This window comes from Physeter macrocephalus, chromosome 11 (assembly GCF_002837175.3).
Source record: "Physeter macrocephalus isolate SW-GA chromosome 11, ASM283717v5, whole genome shotgun sequence".
Lineage (NCBI taxonomy): Eukaryota > Metazoa > Chordata > Mammalia > Artiodactyla > Physeteridae > Physeter > Physeter macrocephalus.
Genome location: NC_041224.1, coordinates 52463331 through 52489012, shown reverse-complemented (window position 1 = coordinate 52489012; position 25682 = coordinate 52463331). Strand labels below are relative to the sequence as shown.

At 42.1% G+C, this 25682-nt stretch overlaps 2 protein-coding genes across 6 annotated transcripts in view; one reads left to right on the top strand and one right to left on the bottom strand.

Moving 5' to 3' along the window:
• FAM81A (family with sequence similarity 81 member A) overlaps positions 1 to 21542 on the bottom strand; it is a 127059-nt gene extending 105517 nt beyond the window's left edge. For 2 of the 3 annotated variants that reach the window (XM_007128514.4, XM_055088000.1), the window contains exon 1: positions 21381 to 21542. The gene's annotated coding sequence lies outside the window, so the exon portion shown is untranslated. The remainder of the gene's footprint in view (positions 1 to 21380) is intronic. The other variant, XM_055088001.1, reaches the window with a different exon arrangement.
• A 140-nt stretch (positions 21543 to 21682) lies between these two features.
• The window catches only part of MYO1E (myosin IE), a 206416-nt gene continuing 202416 nt past the window's right edge, over positions 21683 to 25682 (top strand). The window contains exon 1 of one of the 3 annotated variants that reach the window (XM_028496517.2): positions 21683 to 22004. In XM_028496517.2, the coding sequence (XP_028352318.1) occupies positions 22002 to 22004 (3 nt within the window). In that variant the 5' untranslated portion in view covers positions 21683 to 22001. The remainder of the gene's footprint in view (positions 22005 to 25682) is intronic. The other 2 variants (XM_007128512.4, XM_055087997.1) reach the window with 2 other exon arrangements.

The following is a 25682-nucleotide window of genomic DNA, read 5'->3' as shown; positions in this document are numbered from 1 at the left end:
CTTTCAAAATGGTTTCTTTCTTCCCAACACGAGGTGTGGGAACATTTCTCAGGTTAATTAGCTACCCATTTCACTGCCGCTTCTGGGTTACCAGAAAGTACCTGGAGTTCTTTCTCCTTCAGTCACTGTGATTGTTTCTTGAAGTCCCAGCTCAGATCCTCCTCCCCCGCCCCACACTCACCCCCTTCCCTGGGCGGGGAGCTGGAAATGGGGGAGAGTATTGCTATGGTTAAGAGCTGAGTGCATTCAGCTAGCTCCACTGCCAACTCTGTAACCTTAGGTCAGTTTGCTGAACCTCTCCAAGCCTCAGTTACCTAAAAAAATGGGGCTGATAATAGTACTGATACTATTTTCTGCACTCATGATTTCTATACTAATAATAGTATGATATTATTTTTGCACTAATTTATGTCCTACAGTAATAATTTTTTTTTTTTTTTTTTTTTTTGCCACACTGTGTGTCTTGTGGGATCTTAGTTCCCTAACCAGGGATTGAACCTGGGGCCACAGGAGTGAAAGCACCGAGTCCTAACCACTGGACCGCCAGGGAATCCCCCACCTACAGTAACAATTAATGATTTCAGCACTATAATAATCGTACTGATACTATTTTCTGTACTAAGAATTTCTACACTTTAATGATTTCTATACTAATAATACAGATATAATAAAAAGTCTGTGCTACTAATAATTTAATAATAATAATTCTGTATAATTTCTGTGCTAATAATACTAATAGTTTTCCATAAAATGGGGCGAATAATACTACTGATCTAAGAGAGTTATTTTAAGCATTATATGAGAAAAAAACAGGTGAGATATAAAGAGCATGACACAGAGTGGTGCTTAATAAATGCTAGCTATTATTATTTTTATTGTTGTTGTTGTTAGGCTTCTAGCCAGTCTCCCCAGAGCTCCTGCACCAGAGAAGCCTATGAATAAAACTTAAAACTGCCTTGCTGATTTGCAGCACCATGGATGGACCTAGAGATTATCGTACTAAGTGAGGTGAGTCAGACAAAGATGAACACCATCTATCACTTATATGTGGAATCTAAAAAATGATTCAAAAGAACTTATTTACAAAACAGAAATCGACTCACAGACATAGAAGACAAACTTATGGTTACTGAGCCATGGCCGCTGAGCCTGCGCGTCCGGAGCCTGTGCTCCGCAACGGGAGAGGCCACAACAGAGGGAGGCCCGCATACCACAAAAAAAAAAAAAAGCAAAATGAAGAGCCCAGCGTAAGATCTACACTCAAGAAACACCTGTTGCTTGAGCTTAGTTTAAATGCAACGTTGTTCCAACTCATTTCTAACTTTCAAAATGGTTTCTTTCTTCCCAACACGAGGTGTGGGAACATTTCTCAGGTTAATTAGCTACCCATTTCACTGCCGCTTCTGGGTTACCAGAAAGTACCTGGAGTTCTTTCTCCTTCAGTCACTGTGATTGTTTCTTGAAGTCCCAGCTCAGATCCTCCTCCCCCGCCCCACACTCACCCCCTTCCCTGGGCGGGGAGCTGGAAATGGGGGAGAGTATTGCTATGGTTAAGAGCTGAGTGCATTCAGCTAGCTCCACTGCCAACTCTGTAACCTTAGGTCAGTTTGCTGAACCTCTCCAAGCCTCAGTTACCTAAAAAAATGGGGCTGATAATAGTACTGATACTATTTTCTGCACTCATGATTTCTATACTAATAATAGTATGATATTATTTTTGCACTAATTTATGTCCTACAGTAATAATTTTTTTTTTTTTTTTTTTTTTGCCACACTGTGTGTCTTGTGGGATCTTAGTTCCCTAACCAGGGATTGAACCTGGGGCCACAGGAGTGAAAGCACCGAGTCCTAACCACTGGACCGCCAGGGAATCCCCCACCTACAGTAACAATTAATGATTTCAGCACTATAATAATCGTACTGATACTATTTTCTGTACTAAGAATTTCTACACTTTAATGATTTCTATACTAATAATACAGATATAATAAAAAGTCTGTGCTACTAATAATTTAATAATAATAATTCTGTATAATTTCTGTGCTAATAATACTAATAGTTTTCCATAAAATGGGGCGAATAATACTACTGATCTAAGAGAGTTATTTTAAGCATTATATGAGAAAAAAACAGGTGAGATATAAAGAGCATGACACAGAGTGGTGCTTAATAAATGCTAGCTATTATTATTTTTATTGTTGTTGTTGTTAGGCTTCTAGCCAGTCTCCCCAGAGCTCCTGCACCAGAGAAGCCTATGAATAAAACTTAAAACTGCCTTGCTGATTTGCAGCACCATGGATGGACCTAGAGATTATCGTACTAAGTGAGGTGAGTCAGACAAAGATGAACACCATCTATCACTTATATGTGGAATCTAAAAAATGATTCAAAAGAACTTATTTACAAAACAGAAATCGACTCACAGACATAGAAGACAAACTTATGGTTACTGAAGGGGACAGGTTGGGGGGGAGAGGGATAAATTAGGAGTTCAGGATTGACAGATACACCCTACTATATATAAAATAGGTAAACAACAAGGACCTACTGTCTAGTGCAGGAAACTATATTCAATATCTTATAACATGTATATATATATATTCTTTTTCAGATTCTTTCCCATTATAGGTTATTATAAGATGTTGAATACCATATGTATATATATACACATATATACATATATATATATATATGGCCTTACCCCAGGGGCTTCATGAGCCCATGTGTTGCCTTTCCACCTGTGGAGAAAAATTTGTTCCTGGTGAGAAGAGAAATGGGTATGAGAGGGGCTGGAATGGACCGCCTGGTCCTGAAGCACGGGCTTTGTTCTCTCTCTGGGTAGAATGGGAATTTCATTCAGAGGAACAGGAGGAAAGAAGGGGTTCAGCTCCCTCATCTGTCTCTCCACCTTGGAGAGGAACTTAGGCCTTTGCCCCAGAGAAAGACATCTCAGGGGTAACGGAGGGTCCAGAAGCAGTAGAGCAAGATACGTAGAGAGAACCAGGGTCTGGAGCAAAAATAAATATTGCAAGTTTTTATGGCCATAGTGGGTGGATTTGGGGTGGGAATGAAAGGAGTTAACTCTCTGCTCTTGTCTTCCTCGCTTCCACTTTCAGGGAGGAGCTTCCTTACTGGGTAGGAGCCGGGCTGGTGTGCCATAGGTTGGCCCTCTGGATTACGTTTTTTCAATGAGATTTGTAGGGCTTCATTTCACTCTCTGTATTTTATTTAAAATAGAACCATTCCTGAAACTGTTTTGAGTAGAAGTTCGTGAATTAATATCGATTCCCCATGTTTTTAGAAATAAAAGAACAGAAAAATCAACATGTATGATTCCCCCACTTTGGTTTTCTGCTTCCAGCCTGGCAGTGCCCAGGTCTGTTTCCTCAGAAGCCCGGAACAGTTAACAAACACACTTCCCCTCCAGGCCTCCTGCAGAAGTGGAGGTACAATACCTTCCTTCTTGCGTTCATCCACAACACACCTCTGAACTGAATGTTGAGAACTAATAAACAGTCTTCACAAAACAAATGCAGTTTTCCATAAAAGATAATGCAGGATGATTTCATTTATACAAAGTACCTAGAAAAGCAAATTTGTAGAGACTTTAAATAGATCAGCAGCTGCCTAGGGCTGAGGGTAGGAGGGGGATTACCTGAAAATGGTCATGAGGAAATATCTGGGGCAGTGGAAATGTTCTGAAACTGGAGTGTGGTGATGGTTGCATTGAATCTCAAACTTACAATGGGAGAATTTTGTGATATGTAAATTATGCCTCAATAAAGCTGTTTAAAAAAAAAGGTAGTGTAGGTAACTAACTGGTTTAAATTGGAGTGCCAAATAACACAGTGGTTAGTTAGTAACTACATTATGGTTCTGGCTATTTGCAAACCATGTGAGTTGGAGAAAATTACTTCCCATCCCTCAGCCACAATCTCCTCACGTGTAAAATGGGAGATGACAATGCATATCTCTAAAGCAGAACACAAATTAAATGGGATAACTTGCAGAAAGCATTCAGCTCCGCAGCTGGCACAAAGCCACTGCTTCTTGAATATTATATTTTATCCCAGAACTAGGAATGTGGGGATAGCCTACAGGGAGGTGTGAGTGTTAATCGTTTCTTACTTTGGAGGGAAGTTCAGTCTGGATATTTTAATGAGAATGATCTGGAAAGATCTGCTGTAACACTGTTTCCAGCCTCCGAGGCCCACCAATGCCTCTGTGTCCAATGGTTCCACAGTTCCACACTCCCTTTCCAGGCATCCCTGGACATTCTTTCACCTCGTCCTGGGTCAAGTTGTGAAAGTAACAGGAATGAGATTTGTTACCAGGCACACAGAGCAAATGCTCTGGGATCCTTGGTGACTGTCCCAAGCTGACTGCCCTATGAGACGCTCTAAGGGAGATGTGATCTGGGCAACAAGATGTGCACAAGGGTCCTTATCTCCTGAGAGATGCCTAGATGAGCCCAGAAAAGTCAAACCTGATTTGACTGCTGGGATCAAAATAGGATAACTGGGATTTGCTTCTAGAAAAAGGCAGTGTGGGAGGAAGGTGCGTGGTTCCAAGACCAGTTGGGAGGGCTTGTTCTTTCCTTGCATGTGGAGGACACTTTATTCTAAACTGTTCAGGGACAAGGATGAACAGAATGAAGTAGTAGTCATTCTTGCACAAGAGGCATATAGTTGCACCACGCACACCTTCACATTTCCCATTCTCAGTCTGTTCTTGGCAGGCTGACCTGCTCATTTATTCATTCAACATACATCTACCAAACTCCTGCTATATGCTCGGGGCTATGCTAGACAAGGTCCTTGCCCTCAGAGACCTTATCTTCTAGTGGGAGACACAGACAGTGAGCAGGAAATGAAATGATCTATACATGAGTGCTAACAAGGGTAGGGGAGGCAGGAGGCAAGGTGGCTGGTTTAGATCAGGTAATCAGGAAGACCTCTCTGAGGAAGTGACAATTTAGCAAAAGCTTGAGAGACCAAAAGAAGCAAAGATCTGGAAGAAGGGCATTCTTGGCCGAAGAAAGAGAATGTGCAAAGGCCCTGGGGCAGGTGTGAGTTCTATGCGTTCAAGAAACAGAAAGAAAGCAGCGTAGCTGGAGTGGAGTGAGAGGAAGTCACAGTGGTAGGAGATGAGTTCAGGGTGGTGGTCAGGGCCCACACCTGTTGGCCTCACTGGCCACAGGAGACATGGATTTCATTCTAGATGCGATGGGAAGCCGTTTGGACTGTTTGGGGACAGGGGAGACACGTGATGTGATGTGTAGAAGATTGCTCTGGCTGTGTAGAGAACAGACTTCCAGGTGCAGGAAATTTCTCACTAAACTACTAGTACAAAACTCCACACCAGAGTGAACAGCCCCTTCTACCTGAGACAACAAGGCAAAAAGCACACACACAATGTCTTATAACTGGCACCTCCTCTTCTCCATGTCCTGATGTTGTGGTACTTGGCAAATCAAAAGTAATTTAAAAAACTCTGACGGTTCGACATTTGGAATATTGAAAGCAATCTGGAAAATCCTGATAGCCAGCGTTTGTGTCTCCATCACTAGCTGCAGAAACAGATTGTCAGGATGGATTTCAGTAAGATCAGCGGAGTGAGTGTATCTGCGTAGATCAGCTCATCTGTAGCACCATTAATAAGCATTTGGTGATATACTCTTTAGCAGACTCTAGCAGTAAGTCTATACTGGTTAGTTCACTTTTTTCCCCCAGAGCCTTACAGAGGTCAAATACAGTGTGATGGTGTTTCATACCGTTACACCAAGGGTTTCTGCTTTAACTGGCTCACCTGTTACTGATAAAGCCTTTAAAGTATAAGCAAAAGTAACGATGGCCAAGAGCTAGGTAGAAGTACAAAACCTGGACACTATCTTAGAAATCTGAAATAAAAATAATTACAGATTATCAGTAAAATAATGTCCAAATGTCTGGACCAATCTGATAATCTTACAGGTTGAGGTCCTAATTATGCTGTATTTTTGGACTTTCTTAAGCCAGCAGAAGCTTCAACAATAACTCTTATCAGAAGGCAAATGTTCATTAATTTAAATGACTAATTAATTTGCCATGTAATAGTCCATCTGATTCTCCTTTTCCAGCTCCAAAAGCACAGTCACATGCCCCAGCTTGGAACAAGAATCTCTTGTTTAGGGCTCCAGCCAAAGGACTCCACAAAGTAGCCTCACTCCCCAGAGTATGGCCACAAGGGTTTATGCAAGTTTAGCCTCTAGCACAGGGGTCAGAGAGTCCAACTTGGCAATATCTATTTATGAACAGTCATCAGAAAATTCATGTTAAAAAAAAAAAGAAAATCAAAATAATAATGCTGCAGGAACTCAAATAAAATGACTTCTCTCCCTTCCATTACATGAACCCTTCTTTCCCCCTGCAACTGACTACGCTCGTATTACTCTGTTTAACAACCTTCCACCTACCTGGCTCCAGGGATCACACCATAACCAATGTAGCAGGGTTCTCCTTTTCCCATAGCTGATAAGGAGAAAGGGAAAGGGTAGACGTTTCATGCTCAATGTTGAACTTGCACTGAGGCTATGTGGCTGGCACATCTCCCAAAGAGGATCTGTGGCACCAGCACCACTGGACAGAAACCAGATTTGCCATATTGGTGTGAGGCCAGACATGCCTATTTGACTGGCTGGAAGTTTCTCTAAGACTATGCTCAGCAAAAACCAAGTGTTTCCTGGAGGTAAGATTGAGATAGTTTTTGCTGAAGCTGTTTTTCTGGTTATGTGTCAGCTCCTGGGAGTAATTTGGATGAAACTTGTTAAGAAATGTATTTTCAAGGCCTGAAAACACAAAATTTGCCGGATTTAAGGTAGGCTTCCTAATGATGGTATTATGAGAACCCAGTGCAAACCTGGCCTCCTGGGCTCCATTTTGGTCAACCCGTAATATTCAGGAGTTATATCATTTCTCTTTCCAAACTCCCAATGGCATTTCCCAGTAACTGTACTTTTGAAATGAAAATGCAGGTGGCAGAGTAAGTATCAAATTAATGATATTTTGCTCAAAATCAGAATAGTGTACTGACTTCCAAGTATGGTTTTTGGTGGGGATGACAGGAATAAACTTCAGAGAAAGGTAAGATGTTATGGACTTTCCATCTCACCAACTGCCCTACCCTAAAATACTGTCTCCTGCAGAGTAGGTCTTGATATAATGCCTTATGTGTTTATGAACCCCTCTCTAGAATTTCTGTGTCCAGTCCTTACGCCATTCCTGGATAAGATCACATGGAACTAGCCTTCATGGAAGAGTCTTTCAGAGCCTAGTAGCTAAACTGGGGGAAGAGAAGCTTAATACCTTCCGCAGTTTCACAGCACACCCGCCTCCCTCCAGCCTGAGTCAGGGGGATAGAAGGGACTATTACATAGCACATCCAGCTCCAGGGTATCAGCTCAGCTTCTAAGGCCCTCCCACAACCCTTCCAGATCCGAAGTTCTGAATTCCTGGCCTGCAGAGCTGCCCTGTCTCATGGTTGGGTCCACACCACTTGAGAAGGGTCAGAAGACTTCAGGGTGATACAGTTCGTCTCCATGCCCCCAACAGAACTGACTGCACCTGAACCACAGGTGTAGAGATAGAAGGCATGGCAGCCCTTCTCCAGTCCTTGGTCATCTTTAACTACCCTCCTCAAACTCCCCCTCTGCCTCCCAGCCTAGGTATCAGGAAAGGTTATCTGTGACCAAACAGGGAAACTAACAATTCCTGCTGATATGCTCTGCCTTTAAAGGTCCTCCTCTCGGTGCACATCCCAACAGTGCAGAAAGCTGCAGGGAACAGAGGGGTAGTTTGCTTCACGTCAGAAGCTGGCCAAAGGGCACCAAGGGGTCAGCGTGGACCATGGTCCACTGAGCTCTCCCCTCTGTTCAGCAGAGGGGACTGAGGTGGCATAAATAACACTTAGAAGTCATGAAACCCACTCCCTACCCCCTAGCAACAGTGGCAGTTAATAAATGGTGACCTTGACCTTGAATTTCCCCCAAATCATCTAGGGGAGGATGTAAAAAGATGATCAGTTAGGAGTGGACTGTTTGGCAACCCCGTTTTCTGAAAAACACATGGAACCCCAGAATTCTCTGCCCAAACATCCCCAAGCTTGCTTCCAGGCCCAGAGCCGGCCCTTCCCAGGTCCGTCTTTCTAAGGGTGACCCCGAGACTGGTATGTACACCCCAGGCTTAAGGAGTCAACTAAGCGTGGGTATGGAGAGTGGGGAAGGAACTCTGACATATGTGCTGGGGAGTCCATATGAGTATACACGGGGTCCCTGCTGATGTGGGGAGGGCCGGAGTGTTGAGTGGGAAGAGAAAGGGAAGCAGGATGAGAACTGAAGCATGGGCTGGCCCTCCCCTTGCTGCCATGTTCTGGCAAGGAACTCTAAGGAGTCCAAGAATTCTAAATTCAAACCTGGACTTCCAGGTTGCCTGAGGTATTTTTGTCAAGGTAGGAGGACAGAACATATTTTATTTAATGATTTGTTCGCTTGATTTATAATATTTAGACATATGGTTTGTGGGCCTCCATTTGTGCTCTTGTCTTGGGGCCTACCACACCCCACGCCCCAGCCGGCTACCTTCTGGGAGAGAAGCCTTCACAGCCCACACAGCTCAGTGGTCCAGCTGAACCCACATGCTAAACGGCCTCGCATCTGTCCTACTCTTCAGACTGCCCTATTTTAGCTCCTAAGAGCGGTTAGTGGTTGGATCATACAGGCCATTGAGTTAAGGATTCATCCTTATGGCCACATGTTTTGGACAAACCCTGTATTAGTTTCCATGTCTGTGTTGCTTAGGGCATTAAGAGTATACGTTTTATCTAGTTTCTAGGGACCATTACATCAATCTAACTGAACCAGGAGCCTTGGAGACATGCCTGAGAAAGATGAGGTGGTCCATATTTGGATGACAACCCGATTTTCCTTTTACCGGGCAGCACGTGCCAGCTGAGGAAGAAGAGAACAATGTCAGGCACAGCAGGCCCCAGAAGGCAACTTGGGGGGCAAAGGGGATGAAGCAACTGACTGCTAGGAGAGAGACTTTTTTTTTTTTTTTTTTTGGCCGTGCCACAAGGCATGAGGGATGTTAGTTCCCCGACCAGGGATCGAACCCGTGCCCCCTGCAGTGGAAGCTTGGAGTCTTAACCACTGCCCCTAGGAGAGAGATTCTGAAGAAAGATTAGAGGTATATACAGGTATTTTTAGGGAAATTTTCTATATGTTCTGAGGAACTTGCCTAACTTTCCGTAAGAAAAGTCAGTGAACTCTCCATTATTTGAGACTGTTTAGGGATTTGGATTTGTTTCTTTGTTTTGGAGAAGGGTGACCGAGGGAGGGGACCCAGTACCGAGTCTGGCCTGAAGATGATCTTGGAGTGACAACAGGACCTACAAAGGGCCCATTCGGGTTAACTAAGTAATAGTTTCTCTTTTCCCAGAGCTGACTGTGTGAAGGCTTTAAAGGACCTATGTGACGACCATATAGCTGAGACTGAACCCAGGGCAGTGGCCACAGGCTCATTCGGGGCTTCCTGGAAGATGAACTAAGAGAGGGCTGAGCAGTGTGCTTGGCCCTGGTCCACCACACTCTCTGCTTTTAAGTATGTGCTTTGGTTGTTTTCTTTTCTATTTTCACTATAAAAATGAAAATGAAAATGTTCCTGAAATAAAATTTGGGAAATATATAAAAAGTTAAAGGAAAAGAAAAATCATCCATGGTCCTGCCATCTGAATCCCATCAATGTAAACATCTGTTATATTTCCTTCAAGGCTTTATTTTTTGTTCCTTGTATAGGTGGTGTGTGTGTGTGTGACCCTTATAAACCCCCAAAAGCATATGTCTCCTTACCTATGTTTGTGTTTTAAACGGAATATATATATATATATATATATATATATATATATAGAGAGAGAGAGAGAGAGAGAGAGAGAGAGAAAGAGAGAGATCGAGAGAGATTGATTTTAACATAATTGGATCCAGTGCCCTAAAGCACTGTTTTCAAGGCAACTGGATTAATGTGATTTTAAAGTACTAAAATGAGTCATTTTAGGATTACTGAGCAACTTCATGAGGTTTGGTGAAAACAAAGTTGATTTTCCTTTATCCTGTCATCAGGAATCATCTACTCTAATCTTCAGCTGCTCTTCCATGGTCCACGTTCAGTGGAAAGGATAGCAAGATACAAAAAAAGAGATGTAAAGGTAAGAAATACAACTAAGGAACATGTTATTATGACTTCAACACTTAAATTATTACACAAACCTGAGTCCCCTAATCACAAGAGACCTATTTGTGATTAAGGTTAAAGAGGTTAAAAATCACGTTTAATCATTTGAATTTTCTACTAAGTCTCGCCATAAAATGGATTGGGATTCAATTTTTGTGGCATAAGTAACTTCATATTTACTTGGTGACTTTTCTCAAAGATGAGCGGTGGATGAGATCTGACAGATCTGAGAATGGAATATCAAGAGTATATAAGAAGCATTGTAAGTTGCATTTTCCATTGAGCAAAGACTGGGAATCCAAATTCATTTTGCCACAGTTCCAAAGAGACAAAAATGGACTCTCAGCTCATTATTTTCTCAATGAGTTTGAGAAAATGTCCTGGGGAGAAACATTTCCAGTCAACTCTATAAACTTTCATACCCCTAGGCTTTTGCTTATGCAGATCCTAAAACCAAGAAGATCCTATGCTAATTCGCCATCTTTCTAAATCAGTATTTAAGGGCAGCCAGCTCAAATGTCACCACTCCAGGAAGCCCTTCTATATTTTCAAAATATTTGTTTGCATGATCCCTATTTAGCCTTTGTATTATTCTGCCATATGGAACAATGTATTTTGCTTGATAATATTTTCAAACGTTTCCAAGTAACATGTTTACAGCGGTTCAAAAATCAAGCAATATAGGCCAGCATTAAAAGGTCCAGAAATAATAAATGTTAGCAAGGGTGTGAAGGAAAAGGAACCCTCTTACACTGTCAGTGGGAATGTAAATTGGTGCAGCCATTATGGAAAACAGAATGGAGATTCCTCAAAAAACTAAAAATAGAGTTGCCATATGATCCAGCAATCCCACTCCTGGGCATATACCCAGGCAAAACTATAATTCAAAAAGACACATGCACCCCTATATTCATAGCAGCACTATTTACAATAGCCAAGATATGGAAACAACCTAAATGTCCATTGACAGATGAATGAATAAAGAAGATGTGATATATATATATATACCTCCATACCCATGCATACACACATACACACACAACGGAATATTACTCAGCCATAAAAATGAATGAAATAATGCCGTTTGCAGCAACATGGATGGACCTAGAGATTATCATGCTAAGTGAGGTAAGTCAGACAGAGAAAGACAAATATCATATGATATCACTTACATGTGGAATCTAAAATATGACACAAATGAACATATCTATGAAAAAGAAAGGGACTCACAGACATAGAGAACAAACTTGTGGTTGCCAAGGGCAGAACAAACTTGTGGAGGAGGGAAGCATTAGGAGTTTGGGATTAGCAGATGCAAACTAGTATATATAGGATGGATAAACAGCAAGGTTGTACTGTATAGCACAGGGAACTACATTCAATATCCTGTGATAAACCGTAATGAAAAAGAATATGAAAAAGATTGTATATATGTATAACTGAGTCATTTTGCTGTACAGCAGAAATTAACACATTGTAAATCAACTATACTTCAATAAAATGTTTTAAAAATAAAATAAAAAACAAAATGTACCCCTCCCCAAAAGAAACAAACAAATCAAGCAATATAAATCGTATCCAGCATACAGTCTTTTCCCTGCCCCTGCTCCCACATCTTACAAACACTTCTGTAAGTTTCTCATGCCTTTTCCACAGTTTCTTCATGCAAACATAAACACAAACCTATTATTTCCCCATCCCTGTTTTCTTACACAAAACGTAGCTTGATATACATATGATTCTTGATATACATACTATTCTGTACTTTGCTCTTTTCATTGTAACTTATCAGTGCATCTTGGAAATCATTCCATATCAGTTCAGAGAGAAATTCCTCATCCCGTTTTAAAAGCCTTTTAAAATTAAAAAAAATCTATTATATGTTGTCTCCTAATATATTTCACCAGTTCCACAAATGATGGTCATTTGGGTTGTTTCCAATCTTTTGCTACACCAATGATGCTTTGTAGACATATGTTAATTTGCATTGTGTATGTACATCTTTGTATAAATTCCCAAAAGCAGAATGGCTGGGCCGGAGACTGGACAATTTTGTAATGTTGCTAGATAGTGCCAAGTTGCTCTCCATAGGGTTTCTACCTGTTTATACTCTCATCAAAAATATAGAAGAAACCTGTTTCCCCACAGCCGTGCCAACAGAGAGAGAAGGTTTAGGAAAGAATGGTTTGGTATCAAAAGCAACAAGAGGACAATTAGATGAAGACCACAAAGGCACAGATAATGTCAGACCCGACATCTCCCCTGAGGTTCAACCAGTCTCTCTCAGAGATACCTAGAGATCTCTCCCAGAGATACCTAGAGATCTCTCCCAGAGATGTCTGTTAGCTCCAACTGAACACATCTAACTTGGAATTCACTGACACTGGAGCCTCCTCTTCACTACCAATGGAATCACCATTTTCTGGAGCCTCATTTTCTACCAATGGAATCACCATTTTCTCACATTTAAAATCTTGTAGGAGAGAGTGTGGGTGAGTAGACTTTCACTTTTTATTTTACAAACTCTGAATTCATATGCTTTATTTTATAATATGAAGTGTATATTTCTTTTGTAATTTAAAACCAATGATCATGTACTGCAAAAAAAATTGGGAGTCTGGTTATTTTTCTTTTGGTTTTTATTTATCTATTCAACCACTTTTTATTCTGTTAGCTGCTTTTTTCCCCCCTTTTTTTCTGCCGTGTGCTTATAGTTTAAATAACTTAGCTTTATAAGGAAATTAATCAAGAAAAAAACATTACTTCTACTTTATAAATTATTCCTAAGCATCCCCTTCCCTGGCACCACTCTCATACCTACTCCCAGTTTTTAAACTGAAAAGAAATTAAGAAAGAACTCCTAATGAAATGTTTAAGTAATAGTTATTAGAGCTGGGATACTATTTTAGGGCAAATTTATATAGTTAGAATTTATGATAGCTGCATGGTATTTTTATGTGCTATAATATACTTTTCAATCCACTGAGGTCCTTTCTATAACAAAAGTGCACATTTATATCCATTTTATACCATTTGGAGCAAAACTGTACTAAAATTACAGAAGCTTTATAACGGTCATAGCTGCTTTTAGAATCACATTCTCGGTCAAATATATAATTCATTTGTTACCAATGCCTTATTGAAGCATCCTTTTATGGGAAGCTATCATCAACTTTATCACATTTGGCTTTATTTTGGGATTTCCAGGAATTTAATAGAGTAAAAGGGGAAGGCCATCTCCTGGTGCCCTTGACCTTTGTACATTCACTTTTGCACAAATAAGGACACTGTACATTAACGTACCTGACCCATCTTTCCTATATGGCACCAGGCGATAAGCCAGATAACAAAGGAATTTTTTTGTGTGTGTGTGTGGTATGCGGGCCTCTCACTGTTGTGGCCTCTCCCGTTGCGGAGCACAGGCTCCGGAAGCGCAGGCTCAGCGGCCACGGCTCACGGGCCTAGCCGCTCCGCGGCATGTGGGATCTTCCCGGACCGGGGCATGAACCCAGTCAAAGGAATATTTTGATGGCTCTCATGTGGTTGCTTTTCCTTCAGGCTCAGCTCACAGTTCAGTTCCTTCTGTGCCAACATCTTTCTCAGTCTCACAGCATTTATTCAACTATGTTCCTACTAAGTTGCATTTAGCCTTGTTGCTTTATGAAGATTAGTGAAATAAGGAGAAAATATCAATGCAAACACCAGTCAACAGAAGTATAGTTCTCATAAACTTAGAACAATTGAGACACAGAAGGAAATCATTAGCTGGTGAATCTTTAGCCTCAATAATGACGACTCATACTGAGAACTCTCTATGCCTTAGTCACTAGTCTAATCACTTCACATGACTTAATTGAAATAAATGGTGGAGGTGTCATTACTTCTGTTTTTACAGATAAAGAAAACTATGCCCCATTCATAGGGAGGTAAACAGGCTGACCCAAATTGGAAAGCTGCCTTTAGGCTTTAACTGGTCAACTCTGCTCAGCTAGGATGGAGAGCTCAAATTTAAAGAACATCTACCAAATTTTGGAATTACAGTTTAAGACTATATCTAAGAGACAAGGCACAATTAGGAATTTTAGACTGTGTTTTAGCTCTCTGGAAATAGAACTCTCTCCTTCAAAAACACAAATCTGTTTTTGAATTTGATACATCTAACGTGGTGTGTATTTTAGGGAGTACGTTGTGTATTGAAGCAGGAAGCCCTTGTGTTGTTGTATATTTTTTTTTTTTTTTGGCCATGCCATGTGACTTGCAGGATCTTAGTTCCCCGCCCAGGGATCGAACCTGTGCCCGCTGAGGTGGAAGCACAGAGTCCTAACCACTGGACCAGCAGGGAATTCCCACTGTTGTGTATGTTTCTGATGTACTTGGAAAGATGTGAATCCCATGGGGACAGGGCACTTGTCTTACAGTTTTCCAGCGCCTGCAACAATGCTCAGCAAATGTTTGCTGTGGTGGTGAGTGAAAAGAGTACTGGTTTGGAAACCATGCTGCAACATGCAGACACCCACACCAAGAAGCACTCTATTCAAAGTAAATCCCCCTGTTGATAATGGGGGAGGCTATGCATGGTGCGGCCAGGTGTATGGGAAGTCTGTACTTTCCCCTCAATTTTGCTGTGACCCTAAAGCCACTCTAAAAGATAAAGTCTATTAAGAAAAACAAATCCCCCCAAGTTGTAACAATATCTTGAAAAATGTCATCTTAAACACACACACATCTATGTGTATATACAAATAGTTATAAGCACGCATAAACACATTTCTAAGTGCATGATAATAAATGCAAAACATAGGTCACATCTAGGGCTTCCCTGGTGGCACAGTGGTTGCGAGTCTGCCTGCCGATGCAGGGGACATGGGTTCGTGCCCCGGTCCGGGAAGATCCCACATGCCGCGGAGCGGATAGGCCCGTGAGCCATGGCCGCTGAGCCTGTGCGTCCGGAGCCTGTGCTCTGCAATGGGAGAGGCCACAACAGTGAGAGGCCCGCGTACCACACACACACACAAAAAAACATATGTCACATCTTAAGTATATAAATACATTTATAGGTGTATGACAATAAAGTTGAAATGATGATGATTGTTGCAAAACCTATGCAATTTTTTCTGTTGAAGAGGTGAATGAAACTACCCTCCTGGCCTCACCAAGACAACTGTGCATAAATTAAAGTAGCAGACAGTTGCCGTTGGCAAATGGCTGCATACCCCTAAGTTGGAGTATCCCCTCCTCAGAGACTGTCCCCATTTACCATCTTTTGTTAATAGTGCAGTAAGTAGCTCTAGAACACTACCCTTGTGACAACATTTGCTTGGAACGTGACTATACAGATACCTTGTTCAAGCAGAGCCTTACATAGGCTTTCCAGTGACCTATGACCTGGTGGCATAGTTTGAAAGGTTGAGCTGGTTGAGTTAGACTCTCTCTCTTTGTTTCCCTCCCTTTCTTTCTCTGGGACTTGAATCCAGAGACTAAGGGGGAAGTTTCCAGTAAGTTGTGGGCAGCACAGCTAAAAGGTGGTTTGGGGGCCTGAGACAGGATCACGACAAACTAAAGACACATTGCAAGCTGAAATTATGGAAGGAGGAGCAACTATGAGTAAGTGAGAGAAGCTTGAAGAGACGGAGAAGAACATCCATCCTTGCAGAGAAGCCAGGAAGCCAGAAAAGGACAGAGAGCATATATAGCCCTATCCTCCTTTGTGTTGTTTTTTTTGCTGGGCTCTGGGGCATACATACCTTTAAAATATTTTTCTCACAACAACCCATGTGCATTTGTTTTCTTTTTCTTTTTTTTTTTTTTTCCTCCTTGTTACTAAAGGAGACTAGACTAGAATAGCAGGAGAAAAAAAAGTCTCTAACAATGGAGGATATAAAATTTAAAGAAAAAATAGTATAACTGTACAAGTACAGCAGTCCAGGGCCATAAAGTATAGTGGCAAACGGTGGTTCCATTCAACAGTCCCCAAGGACCTCAGTTCAGTATAACCCTGTGCGATAATTGATATTTATAGTGATGACCTTGAGTCTTTAAGCACAGGCTGCTTGATGTTCAGCATATTTTCAAAAGGTAATGAAGCATGTAGAAAAATTTTCCTCCAAGTTAAAAAAAAAGTTTCAGTGCTTAAACAAGGGAAGGCTCACACAGTTATGTGTTATTTTTTTAGTTTGTTAAATGTATATATTTATTCATACATGCCTTGCCTTGTTCCAGCAAAGATTAAAGATGACTTAAAAGAATACACAAAATCCAATAAGACAGCATAAGTTGACAGTAAGGGGGAAGAAGAAAGAAAACCAGGCTGTGGTCACATTATTGATCCAGGAGATTCAGTTATCCGCAAAGCTCCCTTCTGTAGATCACCTCACTCCTTGATAGATCATGGGACACCATAACTAGTATTACTCATTATTTAATCATTTTTAAATCTGGAGAAAGGTCAGGGCTTATCTTCTGAATGTAAAGATCAAATTGACACTGGAAGAAAAGATTGGCTTGTATCAGAGAAAATATAATCATAAATTTATATAAATGTGCACTTAGTAAGCTGTCAATCTAAACATATGTTTAAGTAATTCCTGTTCTTTTATTTTGGTAAAATAATTGTTATAGCAAAAAAGTTATATTAATCAGAAGTAGCATCAGGGACTTCCCTGGTGGTGCAGTGGTTAAGAATCCGCCTGCCAATGCAGGGGACATGGGTTCGAGCCCTGGTCCGGGAAGATCCCACATGCCGTGGAGCAACTGGGCCCGTGCGCCACAGCTACTGAGCCTGTGCTCTAGACCCTGCGAGCCACAACTACTGAGTCCACATGCCACAGCTAAGGAAGCCCGCGCGCCTAGAGCCCACGCTCTGCAGCAAGAGAAGCTGCCACGATAAGAGAAGCTGCCGCAACTAGAGAAAGCCCGTGCGCAGAAACAAAGACCCAACGCAGCCAAAAAGAAAAAGATAAATAAATAAATAAATTTATATTTAAAAAGTAGCATCATATCACATTATCCCACTGTTGAAATTCTCTGCAATATCCTTTTCATAAATCAATATTAACATATTAGAAGAACAAAGAATGTTTGAAGTTGACTTAAACTCTCTATACAAATGTAATTCATAAAAAGGCAAGAATTTTTTTAGAAAATAAACTCATGGTTACCAGAGGAGAAAGGAAGGGAGGGATGAATTAGGAGTTTGGGATGAACAGATACACACTACTATACATAAAATAGATAAACAACAAGGACATACTGTATAGCACAGGGAATTATATTCAGTATCTTATCATACCTATAATGGAAAAGGATCTGAAAAAGAATATATATATATATATATATATATATATATATAAAACTGAATCACTTTACCATACACCAGAAACTAACACAACATTGTAAATCAACTATACACCAATTTTTTAAAAAAATTAAATAAATAGCAAGAATTTTTCCAGGATCCTGGTTTGGACAGGCTCCTAAGGTGTGCTCCCATTCATACTGGGCCTGCATAAGGGGAAATTTTTTCTAATGGGCATTCCTACTACAGAGTCACTGCTTAAAGGGTAAAAGTTTGGGCTTCAGAGTCAGACAAATATATAGATTTGATGCATGGTAGCTGAGTGATATCTTGGGCAAGTTACTTCAAACTCTCTCAACTTAGTTTCTTAACTGCAAACAAAGTTAATAGGGTTGTATGGAAGATGGAATAAGATATTGTACAGTAAGCACTTAGCTCAGTATCTGATACCTACTGAACCTAATAAATGATGCCTGTTATGGTAGAAACAGCGATTACCCAGGACATCTCACATTGATGTGACGCAAGCCTCTCTTTCATTAGTGTCTTGTTAAAGATTTCTGCCCTCATTTTTCCATTAACAAATTTTTCTTTAATTGTACTGTGGTGAACACATTCTGATGTTCTTTCATGGTACTGACGTGGAAACTCGTTTCATTGCCCTATATTATCTTCTTACTAATTATTTTCCAAAATACATGAGCAGTGATTTTTTTTTTCACTGATGGATTCATACGGGGATTTGAGCTTTGTATTCATCTTGATTTTTTCTTTCGTTCCTTTTCATTCCGCCCCAGATAAAACACAGTTAATCATGCCAACTTCTGTATAAAGTCTCATCTGACTAGCTCCATCATGTGTCTAGAATGAGTTTTACAATTTTGAAAGTTGCTTTCCCTTCATTGCTACTCTGATCTGGAGATCATAAGAATAAATATCTGGTAAGATATTGAGTGCACTTTATCATTTCATTGAGATAAAGGCATAAACCGGGCTCCCCCAAGTAAGCCAGGATGTATGGTCACCCCAGCCAAAACTGACAAGGTACCTTCCTAAGATGGGGATGGAGCAGGGGAGGGCTTGAAGGGATTCTTCATGAAATTATAGGCTCTTCCACATCATCACACACTGTATTCTATGCTCAAACTGTGAATTAGTGTGTTTTGCTTTGAGAATCCAAGAACTTCTGTGCTTTTAGTATCAGAGTCAGTTCTAATCCCTATGACTCAAGAAAAACACAATAATAGAGACAAAGATCCAGAGAGGCATGACTAATATGATCAAGAGCTGTGGGTCCTAATGTTCTGGCAGTTACTGAATCTTTGAGGATTTGATGAAAGCTATTAACTCTCCCTGAAAAAAAGGGCACACACAAACAGCCTCCAGGAGTTGGCATGCAATTCAGAGGGCCAAGGACCATCTGATCTCACCCAGGGATCTAGGTCTGAATCCCTAATCAGAAGGGAAAGGAAAAAGGAACCAAAATTTGTTGACCATCTTTGCACACATTTCATTTCAGACTTACATCAATCTGTTTTATAGATAAGGGCACTGAAACTCAGAGAAATTAAGATCTTACAGCCAGTTAAGTGGAAAAGCCAGACTACAAATTCAGGTTTATGTGCATGAAATCTCATATTCTAAGTACTGCCTAGACGTAGGCATTAATCCATATATTTATATTTAATCTGGAAAGGAATTATATTACAAAATCATGAAAAATGAACACAAGCAGACATCTTCATCAAAGTCCCACCTACTAGAGCTGGGAATACTTCTGGAAACTGGAAAGAGATTATTAGGGCAAATAAAAGTAAGCACTTAAAAAAAAAATCTCAAATGCTAATACAACTGACAAATAGTGTCAAGGTAGTTTTAGATAAATCCAAGACTGATAGGTTGGTGATGGATTATTAAGAGATTTTCAGTGTTGCATATCCTTAGGTTAACCTTGGGGAAAACAGCTACATCTTTGCTTGTATCCCTCAAAGCCCATCTCAGTCTGATTACTAATCAGGGTTGCATGGACAGGATGGTGGTTGAAGCAATGTGTCAATTCCAACCTAAGTAGTGTTTTTTGTGTAACTGGTAAGCTCAGATTTCCCTTTTGGTAACATCTGTTCATTAGTTGTTTTTCTTTCGTGGTGATCCTAGTTCCTCCACCTGGGATTGAACCTGGCGCTGGCAGTGAAAGCGCTAAGTCCTAACCATTGGACCGCCAGGGAATTCCCTGTTCCACTAGTTCTTAAAATGCCTGATTGCATTTTGAAGCTGACATACCTCTGAGACATGGAATCAGATTTACCTGAGAATAATGTATCACATCTGAATGTATTTAGCCAATGATCACGCCTGGGTGGACCTAGTTCATAATAAGTGTTCAACAGATGTCTCATGGTTTCCTGTCCAGTCTGTGCTACAGAATGCTACCAGATGAATTACCTAACCTATAGCTCCAAATATGGCAGTTCCTTGGACAAAACTACTGTTACTTCTTATTGTATTTGTATCTTTCCTGTCGTTATTTATTGTTTTAAAATCTATCTTTTGTTTCCCTCCTTCTAAAATTGTAAGCTTGGTGAAGGCAGAGACCACTGTATTCACAGTGGCCATGACGACCTATGGTAGGCATTCAGTTACATTTATTTGCCTAACTGTGTGGATGATTACTACGAGAATTTGGTCAACATGTTTTTTTTAAAAAAAAATTTGGTCAACATGATTTTCTTTCAGTTTTTAAGATGGAGATAATAATTCACATACTGTAAGATTCACCCTTTTAAAATGTACAGTTCGGTGGTTTTTAGTATATTCACAAAGTTGTGCAACCATCACCACCATCTAATTCCAGAATATTTTCACCAATAAGAAAACACACACATATTAGCAACTACTCCCATCCTCCCCTCCCCCAGCCCTTGGCAATCAATAATTTACCAATTTCTGTCTCTATGGATTTCCCCATTCTCTATTTTCATATAAATGGAATCATATAATACGGGATCTTTTTTTCTAGATTCTTTCACTTAATATTTTCAAGGTTCATGTTGTAGCATGTGTTAGTACTTCCTTCCTTTTTAAAGGCTGAATAATATTCCATCCTATGGATACACTACATTTTGTTTACCCATTCTAGACAAGAGGATTTTTAACATCCATTCCAACTCCAGGATCCTTTATTCAAGTGAAGGGCTACCACAAAAGTTCATAAAGTAAATCACTGTAAATCATTATGCTTCATAGTTTTTCTGTGCCCTGAAGTTTTCAAGTCTTACCTACCACAGATCCAGAGAGGACCATCCTGTTATAACCAACCAAGTTTTCTTCCTGAACCCTGAAAACAATAACATCAGACCCTCTACCTTTATTTCAGGATTCTGCTTCCCCCCACCTCCAATCTTCTCCTCACTGCCCACCAGATTTCTCGACTGTAATGCTAATTGCTCTCGACGGATTTGTGTTGACTGAGATTGGATGGCGCGTTCTACCCACGCCTCTCTCCCCTGTCCTTGGCCTCGCTGCACGTGCAACTTCTTCACCGTCAAAATTCCCCCTCCCCGCCTCCCCCTCAAAAAGCCTTCCTTTGTTTTCCAAGGAAATTCAGGTAAAAGAAAGGGTGGGGGAAACGATATTTTTGACTTTCCTCACAATCCAGACGTTGGAAAGAAAAAGGATTTCCTTTGGGCTGCTGCCACGACTCTGATCTTTTATGCTGATAAAATATTTCCTTCTTAAAAAAAAAAGTTATGGGAAAAATCATACCACTTCAGCTACACTTACTCTAACTTTCGCGTTTAAAAGAAAAAAAAAATTTAGAAGTTTACCTCTCTTTCACAGAGTGGTTTTCTTCTTACCAGTTCAACTCGTGCCACCGGGAGCTAGCTGGGTCAGCAGCGCTCTTTGGAGGCTGGCGTGGAGGAGGACTACAGGATCCAGAGGGCTTTGGAAACTCCAGCAGCTCCAAGCTTGTTGGCTACTACGGTTTTCCTGAGGAGTGACGCTATGAAAACAAACCCTGATTGGTCAGGCCTGAGCTGAATTCTCCATTTATGGACAGATTGCCCTGCCCGAGCTGAGGCTCAGCCAGAGGAGTACGGAGAAGGTGGCCGAAGGAAGAGGAGCGAGGTAGGGCAGCTAGTCGGACGCGCGGAGAGCATTGCACTCACCTAGGCGGGCGGCGAGCGCCCGGTCCCGGTGAACCCCTGCTCTCCGCAATATGTGCCCCGCCTGCTAAGCCGCCTCCTGCTCGCCCTCACCTACCGCCGCCGATCCCGCCTGGATGGAGTCCCCCCAGGGTTCCCATTGGTTCCTGTGAGTGCTTGGGTGTCGAGAGCCTGTTTTTGGCGAGGGGAACCAACTTTTGAAGTTCGCCCAGGAGACTGCGTTCCAGCCCCTGCTCCCCGGCAGCCGGACCCGGCAGAGGCGCGACCGCGGCGCGAGTCACCATGGTGAGTTGGCCGCGCGGCGTCCCGGGACGCCTGACCCAGGGATGGGGCGGGAAGCCCGGGCGCGGGGCACCCACCTTGGGCGCGCTGCCGAGGCCAGGGGTGGAGAAGCTGGACGCGGGAGTCGGCACGTCGCGAGCCCTGATTTCCTGCAGCTTTCGCTCAACCGGGGCTGGGGGAGACGGAGTGAGGGGCCAGGGAAAACTTTCTTTCAAGTAATTTTCGGCGTCGCCAAACTTTTCGTGGCTGGGGTGGCTATGGCTGCCAGCTGTCGGAAGCCGGAGTGCGGGGAGATCCGCGTTCAGCGGCACGGCCCGCCCGGGGGGTATCAATTCCCTCCCGCTGGGAAGGTGGGAGCGGCCGCCTGCGCCCCTCCGTGCGCGCGCTCCCCGCCCGCTGCACCGGCGCCGCGGACCACTGCTCCTCCCCCGGCCGCCCGGCAGCGCCGCAGCTGTCCCGCTGGCATCCGCGCGCCGGCGGGGGCGGCGCGGCCGCACAAAGGCAGCGGGGCGCCAGGTAGGGCGAGCACCTGGCGGTGGACTGGCGGCTGCGGGCGAGGGTGTCGCGGGGCTGCCGGGAGCCAGGCCGGCCTGGGCTCCGCTGGGCGCCGGCCCGGAGGGTCTTTGCACCGAAAAGGCCGAGTAAACACCACCCTCCTCCACTTCCCCCAAGTGCGAGGTGGCTGGCACTTTTCGGGTGTAAGCGAACGGTACGCTTAGGAGGAAGTCGAGTTTTTTGTTCTTTTTCCTTTGGCACTTTGGGAATTGATGGAAGTGTCTGGCTCTCTCTCTGGCTCGTTTCTGACTTTTCCTCCACCCCGACCTCCCGGCCTCGGCTACCCCGCCCCCAATAACCTTAGCCGCATCCCTTGGGCTTTGGGGTGGTGTACTTTTCTTTCCTAAGCACAAAAGCAAGGGCTCTATTTTGAAGAGATTGGCAGTCCAGCAAAGGGGGGAAAAAGTTCTATTACAAGGCTTCATAGTTTCCACACTTGCTTCTTTTCAAATAATCCGGTTTAGGTGGATGAACTGGTCCTCTTCTGATTGGTTTTTGTTGTTTTTTAGTGACTGTGAAAGGGGTGCTAAGTCACAGTGACAACCGGTACAGCACTAATTTAAAAATCTCTATCCTTCCGGAGCCTGAGGGAAATTAGGAAAGGCCCATAGGAACCTACACACAAAACTCAAAAGCAGCCCTTGATCCAGTGCTGTGTTTATTCAAAAGAATGATTAAAAACAAACCAAAATCTTTAAAAGGGCATCCTTGACCAAAGCTTTTTCTTTTCACCTAGTCCAAAGTTATGTCACCCTTGCGTCTACCTAAGAGGACACTTTATCTGTAAATAAAATTTCCCTTTCAGTTTTAGGGTTTAAGAAGTCATTCCACCCCATGTTATTTTTGGAACCCCTAAAGAGAACCATTTACTTATACAGTGTGTTTGGGTGGAGCTACCTAAATGGGGCCACTGCCTAACTGGCTACCTGAACTTAAGCAGTGTGAGTCTTAGTACTTTAGAATTGCTATAATTATTTTCCATGGTTCATCTTTAAAAAAAAAGAAAAAGAAAAAAATGTTGTATGTCAAGAGCTTAAAAAATCTTGCTGAATTTAAATAGTTGAGTGGTACCTTGAGAAAATTAACTTTCCCTTAGTTCACTCATTTTTCATGCTGGAGAGACTAAAAAGTAGTGTAGGATGACTTTTCTGGGGACCTCGGAAACTGGACGCTCAATTCGGTCCATTGCTGTTGAAGTAGATGGTTTGTGAAGTGGGTGCAGAAGAAGCATGTTCTAAGGAAGAGCTGTTTCCAGAGTGTGTAGGGTATCTGTTGAAGGACAGGGGTATGACTTACCTATTGATGTTCCCTGCCAACAGCACAGATGGCTGTATTGTGGGCCTCCAGGAGACTATCAGTGCATCAGATACAGTTGCTGAGGCCCCAATTCCCTGACAGAAAAGTTGAAACAGCTGGTTGTCCTGAAATAGGAGCTGTGCCATCACTCCATCTACTGGATCTAGAGTAATTTGGCAAAAATTAAATGAATCATTTCTTCGCTGGCTTGAAAAATTAAGTCTGTGCATTAGATGTGTGAAGTTGCCTTAGAACAGAGCATCAGCAGCTTAAATAGTCAGAAATCTCAGTTATTACAGTATTTACTATTTATGTAAGATCCCCTTCCAGCCAAATGAGGCTTCTTCATTTTGTGTTTCACATCTGTGTGAGTCTGCCCAGCTGCATCCCTCAGCTGCTTAGAACAGGAAGAGAAGGGGCAATGCCTCCAGTGGGTGTGGCTCAGTGTTAGCATGGAGAATATAATTCATCAGGCCCTTGGCACCTGTACTGTGGATTTCTCTGTCTCTCACTCTCTGTGAGATATCTTAGGAAATCTGGTAGCAGATTAGGAAGGCTCTCCACCTGTACCAAAGGCCCTACCAAGGCTCACTCATTTGTGATTCATAAGGAAGATTGCCATTTTCTGACTCATGAGCAAAGTGTACAGCTTACAGTTTACCTTATATTTCCTCCTGAAAACTCACTTGGGGACATTTTTCTCCATCTTTGGAGAACCAAGAATACTACCAGACAATAGCAATTTGTTTCTTTTTTTTCTTAGACTTAAGGACCAAAAAAAAAAGAAAGAAAAACACCAAAACAATCTCTGCATGTCTCTGTAATTTAGTATACATTGGTTAGGAGGGTACAACAATCTTCTTTGACTTTAATCAATAATAATACCCATCTAAGGTTTCCTTTGTAGAATCTGGCTTTATCATCAGCCACAAAGGAAGTTCTACTTTTGTGGCCATGACCAGTTTGGACTGTCTAATGGACTGGAACCCATGTTTATAGCTCTGCTGTATACTTTGGAGCTAGAAACTATGATTCATAAGGCTTCTGTGACTGAGATACACTGACGTATTTGAGTACATCTGAATTGACCATCACCTCAGAATATGTTCAAGATGTGTCCCCGTCTCCTTACTTGCATATTACTTGTGAGTAAATTGCAGATAGTACACATAAAAATACACAGGAATAGGCTTACGAACTTAGAGATCTGATGCAACTGACTACAAGGTAGGTAAGTTCCTTTGGGTGAAGGCATGGCATGTATTTAGAAAGTCTGGAATCCATTTCAAACATGTTTTCTGCGAAGGTAATCTAGTCCATTCCCACTGATTAGTTTATCAGATTTCTAGTGGTAGTCTCCTGGCCCAAACAACACAACACAGAACCAAAACAGAAAGGAATGGGATGATGTCCAGAAAAGTTTTGATAGAGGTAGAGGGTTAGGGCAAGAGTGGAATCTGGGGCACTGTCTTGGGACCACTGTGGGTGGGCCTGCCTAGTAGGAAATGTTTGGCAGCCCAGGGCAAGGAGGGAAGCCCAGTGGGGCCACGGATGGAGGGGATGGAGAAGTAGAGGAAGCAGACAGTTGCAGAAGCTGAAAGCCACTTCCTCCTCAGTTTTGCTGGGGATTTCAGCTTTGTTAGTGGTTGCAAACTCAAATGTCTACAGAGGCCAGGATACAATTTTTGATGGGGTGAGACTGGCCTTTGGAGAGTAAATATAGAACATATGCCCGTCAAAAGAGCCATCGTTACTTGACCTTAGGCTGTGATTACATTGACCACATTACCAAATTGTCTGCTTTTTCAGGAGAAGCTGAAAATCTAGATT